Source organism: Melozone crissalis, unplaced genomic scaffold (genome assembly GCF_028551555.1).
Source record: "Melozone crissalis strain CALT ecotype California unplaced genomic scaffold, PUWL_Pcris_2 ptg000023l_1, whole genome shotgun sequence".
NCBI lineage: Eukaryota > Metazoa > Chordata > Aves > Passeriformes > Passerellidae > Melozone > Melozone crissalis.
In genome coordinates, this window is record NW_026535801.1 from 22,217,961 (window position 1) to 22,226,597 (window position 8,637).

General features: G+C 38.7%; 1 protein-coding gene across 1 annotated transcript in view; it reads right to left on the reverse strand.

Annotated features, from left to right (window-relative positions):
- The window catches only part of LOC128938246 (collagen alpha-1(XXVIII) chain-like), a 34,232-nt gene extending 27,829 nt beyond the window's left edge, over window positions 1-6,403 (reverse strand). The window contains exons 1-6 of the mRNA XM_054278392.1: window positions 6,247-6,403; window positions 4,886-5,454; window positions 3,213-3,233; window positions 1,644-1,703; window positions 450-503; window positions 328-372 (exon numbers count right to left, since the gene is read on the reverse strand). Of these exons, the coding sequence (XP_054134367.1) occupies window positions 328-372; window positions 450-503; window positions 1,644-1,703; window positions 3,213-3,233; window positions 4,886-5,454; window positions 6,247-6,403 (906 nt within the window). The remainder of the gene's footprint in view (window positions 1-327; window positions 373-449; window positions 504-1,643; window positions 1,704-3,212; window positions 3,234-4,885; window positions 5,455-6,246) is intronic.
- Between the last annotated feature and the right edge of the window lie 2,234 nt (window positions 6,404-8,637).

The window sequence follows — 8,637 nt, forward strand, 5'->3', positions numbered from 1 at the left end:
CACGGGGTCCTTTATTAGTCAAATTTAAATAAACTCAGAATAATGCAGGCATGTATAAATTTCTGTAATGTTCTTATCACGTCAGAGCATTTCAATGTTTTGGAGGCACTATGCATTATTGGAGAGTATTTTCTAGATTACACATATATGAAAGAATGATTCCTTTTCATTAAGCAATGGGAATGTTTTCAGTTCTTCTTATGTTAATTAATTAGATGGTAAACCAGAATTGGAATTTGCTCTTATAACAATAAAAAAAAAGGTGGTATTTTGCCTTAAAGGAACACTGCTCACTGGAGAAGAAGGGGGAAAAAAGGATTTTTTTACCTCTATTCCATCTCGTCCTGGGATTCCATTAAGACCTGGGTCCCCCTATGAATAATTCAACATCAAGATGAGCGAAATAAGGACAAGACAGATCTTTCTCCTAAATGTGAAAAACCAATCACCTTTGCTCCTTTCAGGCCTGGAGCTCCATCGTCCCCAGTGCGACCCTTTTTACCCTGAAACAAACAAAATACAATTCTTATGATATATGTTAGTAAACATAATTTTGTTTTACAATATATATGCTGTTTTTCTCAAACTTAAGATATTTGCCTTCTATAGATTTATTTCTAAAAATCTTTGAATTTTAATATAATTGAAATTGTATATCTGGGAACAGCCGGACCAACTCAATAGGCAGTCATGTTTCTGTTTTGTTTTTGTTATAAACAAAACTAGTTTGTTCACTTCTTCTCTGAAGAAAAGAGGTGATCAGCTCTTTTCTTTTGTGACTACCCAGCTTGTTAAGTGGATGTTTTTGTTTTCTTCTCAACTCTTTGGGGTGTATGCTTCTGTGTAAGCAATACCTTCACTTTCCAAGTAAAGACAAGATATTGACCCAAACAAAACTACTGTTTGCACACAGTAGAGGGTACATTTTGTATTAAAGTGCATTGTACTGTGCTGCATAAACCCAGGTGTCTTTCTGTTTGTGTATGTGTAGGATATTCAGGTCAAAAGGATGAGGATGGGCCAATTTAGGGTTCTCTTTCAAACTCTGAGACAGTCCCTTCACCTTGAGCAAGGGCTGAAAGGTACTATAGTGCTCTTAGTTCAATGTCAGGGATATAATAGCAGATCATTCAGTTGTTTTTGAAATGCAAGCCCTGCAGTTTAGATCACCAAGCCTTGTATGAAGCAACCCCCTAGACTATTCTGAAAGAAGTCCAGTCCACTTTATTCTTGTGTCAGTTGTTCCTGATGCTTCAGTATTTTGCTCTCTCTCTTGTTTTCAAAGAGCTTTTTGGATGTTAATGTTTGATTTGAGGTTAGTTAGATCCAGCTGGTCTTGTGTGATTACAACAGGAAGTGTGTTCTTTTCTGCCTTACATACTGCTGTGGCTCACAGGAGAGCCTCACCACACATCACTGCTCATCCTCCTGTCTGTCCCCACACCGAGGGAGTGTCTCATGGCAGTCTCAGGACTCTCTGTGCACTTCCTGCTGCTGGAACATCTTCATGGAGGAATGTGGATTGACCCTGGAACTTCTGTGGTCTCAGGATTTGGGTTCAAACAATTTCTTTTAAAATTTTTAACAGTGAATAACATTTTAACTTATACTGTAGATCAGTTATTTGAGTGACAGCTACTTACAGCAGGACCAGGAAGGCCTCTTTCCCCCTTCTCACAGTTACATGTGTCAACCTGGGGACACTTTGGATGAAAATAGTACAAATCAGCACATTTTACTGGAAGAGATAGAAAACACACAGACATTTGCATTAAGTTACTGTATGGCTAGTTTAAATTTTACACCTGGAATGACCAGAAATTGTATTTACCTGTTTTACAGAAATCTTTTAACTATCAGTATACTCATCCAGAATGTGACCTCCTATACTCCATCCAAAATTGTGTATCATTCCTACTCCTAAAATTTCAGTCATCTTGATAATGGCTTTACCTCCAAACTCTTCATAAGGTCAGTTTATGGGTATGCTGTGTCTGTTTTGTTTTCATTACTAGGCACAGTAGAGATAGCCAAGAAGATGGAGTAAAAAAGCATCTTACATCCCTTTACTTAATCCCATTGTGTGCAGGATAGTTTATAGTTTAGCTCTAGCTAGATCTATAAACAAAATATGAATGAATATATACTTTTGGTTAATGCAATTAATTATAATTCTTAATAATCCTTCTTTCTCTTCTGTCATCTCTGCCATCAGGTGTCGCAGTGAAACCTCATTATGGTATCTATTTATGGGATTTTCAAGATCTTTTTGAATCTTTAAGATCATGACAGAGTTATCACAGATGCTGGAGTTATTTTTGAAGGAAGGATAAGGAATGTAATTTTAATTTTTTGTTTAGTTATTAATTAAATCTCTGCTCATCTTGAAGATATCTAGAACTGAAGGGTTCAAAAATCATTCTTATCTGAATATCCAAATTAGTCACAATATGTTTTCCAAAGCTAACATTGACTGTCTAACTACTTCTATATTGATGGAGAAAAATCAACGAGTCAGTGAAAATGAGTAAAAAATTAAATGTTTCAAAGTTTTGTGAACACTCATACTATTTAGCAGTTTGCTTGAGCTGCTTAGGAGAACATTTTTTGTCTGATAACTGTGCCTTAAATATCCTTAACATCTTTAAAAGGAAAACTAACTTTATTCCCCACAAAATGCCAGCCAGACCTATCAATGCCTGCAGTCAGGGTGACACAGCATGGACAAACTGGAAGAAGGCAATGGTGGAGCTTTGAGATCTTACCCTTTTCAAACCCTCTCACATGGGAAGAGGGTTAAGGGTTAGAACTGCCCTGTCTTCAGCTCTGCATCATGTTTTATTTTTCACTGAGTCTGTCAGAGGACATGTCAAGATGTATCAGCAAATTTTTGCTAGCCTGAATACTCACATATTGTATCTTTTTTTTTTTGAATATACTTTAGGTTAGCAAATTACATTAGTAGTTAGGAAATTAATAAATTATTAATTACTAAATACATTAGTAAATTACCTTAGGATAACAAAGTAAAACTCTGGCCTGCAAATTCAAAAACATGTTTAACTTGAAGACAATTCCATTAGACTCAGCGTTAAACCAGCTTCATGAGCTATCAGTTTTCCTGAATTATGTTTCCATATAATTGTAAATATATATATATTAAGCAGTAAGTCCACACAGGAAAAGAAAAACCAAAAACTTAAAAGATTTACCTCCTCCTCAGACAGGTCTTTCTGTAAAGACAGATATTGAAAACAGCATTAGAAACTTGAAGTCTTAATCCAACTCTACAGAAAAGACACTGCAAGATGTGAAAATAAATAGTTTCACCAACTAGCTAATTAAATTATACAATTAATATATTGACTAACATTAATTAAACTTTAATTTCTAAGAAATATTCTAGCAATCTCTCCACTCAAAAAAAAAATAATCTAAATATTTTCAATTGTTTTTATAGGTTGTTGACTGAAATCATTGACTCTCCATATTCAGCCATAATTTTCTAAAATTACAATAGTAAACAGATTAGCTAGATATATGGGAACAATGCATCCACAAACTGCATTGTTTACAAACTGCTGAATAGCAGCAGCTCTTTAGTAGGAGTGAAGGATGAATGTTCTACACTTGGAAAATCAGAACCTCTTGTATTCATATTGTTAAGCACACACAAAAGGAGAGCAGAAAGTACACCCTAGAAAAGATTAGCTTTGCTGATGATCACATAAAGTTATCATCATCAATTTAACTGTTATTTTTGAGGAGATCTGTAGAGCTGAGACACCCACATGCAATGAAATCCTCCCATTTTCCACAACTACTGCAGTCTCTTGAGAGGACATAAATGTGTTGATGAGCAGCAATGCAATACAGATCTCTACAATTCTCATGCATGCAGGTATAGTTATGACAAAGCCATTATTTAAACCAAACAGCAGCCATGCTATTGAAAGAAGGCACCTGAGGATGACTGCCTGTTTAGAAGAGGTAAAATAAAGAGATGTTTTGTTCCTTGAGAGGTGCTTACTGTGACACAGGAAAAAGGGACAGTACCAGAGAAGATGGGAAGTGCGCTCTTCAGGGAACCAATGCAAACGAAGTGAAGGACAGGGAGACAGGAAAGCCAACACAGGTGCAATTTCAAGGCTTGTGTGGGATCACTTTGGAATCAATTTCATTGCAGAAGTCTCCTGATTGTTATTCATAATTCTAGTTTAAATCTCTGTGCATGCTCAGATAAGGACTCCATCACAGCTTGTGTCACCAGGGTTATAGGCTAGAATATGGCTATATTCTCTATACTTGGCAGGGAATACTTTTTATATATAAAGTTTAAATGGAGAAGAAAAACATCCAAACAAAGCTTCAAGCTCAATTTACATATTTCCTCTTGATTATGTGGTAGATTTTCCATGGAAATTTAAAGATGTCTATCACAAAGCTCAAATTTTGTCTAAATTGAGCTATCTCCATGGTCTGCAAATTTATTTTCACTTCTACAAGAGCTGTATCTTTTTCTGATACAAAAGGCAGCTTCACTTTCCTACTTGCTACAGACTAAAGCACTAGGATGTAAAAAAAAAGGGTTTTTTAAGACAAGAGATTTGAAATACCTTTCTTAGGAGGAAAAACAAAGATAAAAATAATGTTTAAATCTAATTCAGTTTGCAGTGTCAAATCTTTTGAATGAGAAGATCTGAATGGTGGGAAGAGAAAGAAAACCTTTATTTTGGTACAGTGATCTCATTAATAATTGGGCTACTTTAAAATGTAAAATGTACAAGTTTCTTCAATGGTATATTGAAGAAATGTATTTTCAAAACATTGGATATAAGATTTACATATGTTCCTAACACTATTTCAAATTCTTTCTCATACATACCATTTCTTTGAGAACCTTCTCCACAGTTCCTTTCTCCTGGAGGTTGAAAACGAACCGGGATGCTGGGACACTGGCCAGGAGCCGGAGCTTGGCAGCATTGCTGACCTCCTCAGCCACTCTGGTAATTCCCATTGTGAAAAATACAATTCCTTGGTGTTTAGCATCAGCTGCAGCTGCAAAAATGTCTGGGTTTCTTGGATGATCCACTCCATCAGTGAAAAGCACGGCTACTTTGACACTACCCACAGTCCCTTCAGACATGTAGAGCTGGGTGAGATTCGTTATAGCATAAGTTGTGTAGGTGCCATGGCCTATGTGGGTGATGGGAGCAATGTGGGATTTGAATGCTTCAGGACCTTTCCAGTCATGGAAAGTTTGCTCTATGAAAACAGTGCTGCTGTACTGAAGTAAGGCCATCCTCCAGCGCAGGGTACGTCCAGAACTAAGCTGCAGACTTTTCATTCTGTCTACTGTTTGCAGTACAAATCTTTTCTGTTGCTCATGATTGTAGTCCTTAGCACTTTCGGAGCTGTCCAGTAAAAAGGCAATTTCCAGAATGCAATCTTCATCTAGAATAAGTAGGTATGTAGGTGAGTGGAGTGACTTCATACTAAATCTCATTCTACCTTTACATGCATTTTAGGATTGAAGAATGGCATTGGAATTGTGGAAACTTTTGATGACATCTGTGTTCACAAGTGTGAGCCCTTCATGAAGATAGAGCTGATAGAGGCTGAGGGATTTGCTCCAAAACAGATGTCCCAAAGAATAAAAACCTGAAGGTGTGTTGATATAGTATGAAATGAGAAATGTTGTAGTGGTTTTGAAATTTCATTCTGTCACCTTGCCTGGTATTTCACTGTACCCTACCAACATAGCTGGAAGTCATGTATAAGAAGATGAGGCTTACTGAACAAGACACTAGAATGTGATTTGACAGAGCTGGATTTTGAGTGAGTGAATGTTAGTACTGTCCCTAGTACTAACACTTGCATCCAGTGACAAAAATTTCTAAAAGCAGGATCTGTAGAGTATTAATTTTCTGAACTACTGATGACATCAATTCTATGAAAATAGTTATATGGGCTATTATTCTTATGACAGTAAGAGGCTCTCAGCCACATCATAACAAAATACAGATGCTATCTCCTTTTCTGAAATACACAAAAAGGGAGGGAAAAGACGGGAGTTAAAAGATGTGAGTAAAAAGATAAAAGTGCAAAGGTTAGGTATGTGCAAATGTAGAATGAGGCAAACCTGACTGATTATAAGCATCTAGAAGGCAATTTAACCATATAGTCCAGAATCCAAATAAATCAGGATGTTTAAAATCACACCTGTTTTAAAATTACAATATTCACCTTGATCACTTGAGCTGGGATATTTTTCTACAATATTTGACAGAATGTATTTAGGTTTTGATCTTCTCAATCCATATATCTTCTCTTCCCTGAGATTTTCTGCTAAAAACTCATGATGTTCAAGTATCCACAAAAGCCACCAGAATCTGAGGAACATCATTGGTTTGTTTCCTAAACAACACAAATACAGAAGCACAGCAGTACAAGGATGATAAAACATGATTCAACAATTTTGCTTCAACAGGTTGCTTAGCAGTCTTGTATTTTAAACTTTCATCCCTAAAAACAAGGTGATTTTGCTTTCTTTGGGTAAAATCTTTTCAAAATCACACTATAAATAATAAATGGAGACATACTGGAATTTTTTCAAGCATTGTACATATCATTCTAGCACATACATCTCTCTACACTGGAGACAGACTTTTACAAACACACTTCAGTTCTCTCTCATTGCCTGGTATTGTTTTTACCATCCATGGCTGTACCCATGTGGATGCACTGTGAGCCCCAAGTGTAATTCACAGAGGTGTTTTTTTCTAAACCAGCTTTTTCCCTGGCTGATATGGGGAGAAGGCAAACCTGAGTTTTTCCCTGCTATCTTACTTAAGAACTGATGGCTGTGCACATTTCTCCCTGCTATCCCAGTCCCCTGGCCTAAACAGTCCTATGGAGAACAGTCATGGCCTGAGGGTGCTGTCAAGGCATGAATGAACCTGCTGTGCAATCCTGGGGACCTGGGCATGTCCTGGCCTCACATGCACACCCAGAGTAGCTCACAGGCTGCTCAGGGTCTGATAAATCATTCCTGCTGCACTTTGGTTTCATTGCCATCTCCCTGCAAACTCTCCCCAGGTAGCTACAGTGCATACCAAAAGGGCAGTTTGATGGCAAGAATCAACCTTCCAGGATTGAGCAAAAGTCACCTGACTCATAAAATTCCCTAACAGAGCCTTGACTGCAGCGTTTCTTGGCTCCTGATAGTTTAGGGGGGGAATTGCTGTGCCCACAGATACGGGCAGAGAGGGCAGGGGGTCCTTACCTCAATGCTCCAAAGCCAAAGGCTGTGCAGGGATGCAGGATGCTGCTCGGGCCTCGCTGGCAGCTGCTTTGCCCTCCCTGTGATGGGTGCTCTGTGAGGAAAGGAGGGAGAAGCCGGGCTGCAAGCTCGTGTGAGAATCGGTGTCATCTGTCAGGAGGGGCCAGCAGAAAGGAGTAAGGCAGAGAACAGCAATCCTGGCCCCCCCTCCTCCGCAGCCACCCGCTCCTCTCCTGCCCCCGAGGCTATCCATATACATTCTAGTTCAGCCCCCACAGCCTTTTACATGAAAATGCTCATCCGTAACTGGGACATGAATGAAAGAGGGCTGTTCTTACCCCAGCACGCTTCCCTACACACCAGCCCAGTGCTGTTCACTCTCTTCTCCCATCACTACTATCCACACTTTACCCTCATACTTTTGCACATCTCTCATGCTTGACTAGGCAGCTTTTTGTAATGGGCATCATGTTGTCAACATCATCTTAGCACCTGATGGCTGTAGGATCCCTTTCAAACCTAAAAGGATCTCCTCATAATGAGCTGTTACTGGTAACTACTGAACTATAAAGATATTTACTGTCCCATGAACTTGGCCAACTGAAATTTCAGTTCCTGGTGAAACTCTGCAGCATGAGGTGGTCAAAAAAGGCAGGCCAATCTGAAAGCCAATTTCAGTTTCTGGAGATTTGTCTTTGTCCCATATCTCCTTTTAAAGACTGTAATAATAGGGAACAATGACTGACACATAGTATGATGCCTTCAAAATCTAAGCTGAGTAGCTAAGGATCCTGAAGGCTATCTCTTTTACCAGCGATTGCAGCTTGTCACCTAATTCTTCAAAGATCCTCAGAAAACTTTGCATTCCAAATTAACATATTAAACAAGTGGCTTTTTTCACAGAAATACCTTTTTTTCTTTTACTGTGGCCTCATCATTTTCCACCAACAGGCACACAAAGAGGACCCAATGCTAACTGCTGTCCTCCTTTCCATCTTCAGTGTCCAGCCAACTCAGCCCACTTATCACAGGCACAGCCAAGGCAGCTCAGGAGATTGTGGGGAAAGAATGCAGCTTTGGCTCCAGTTCAGATACATGAGAGCCACTGGCAGGACAATGCAGCTGGATGTTGAAGCCATTTGCCATGGTTCTGACCCCATCATCTGTTTTCTGTATTTGCCAGCAATTAGTCCAAAACTGGTGAACTAGGATGGCTGAATGCAACTCTACATATTATATGGCTGCTTATCCTTACCTAAGCTGAAACGAACTCAGCTACAGCTATTTGTGCCACAATTACAGGTAAGAAAGAATCTTCTTTCAGGGCTGGAAAGAACTGATGTTTATTTCTCCCC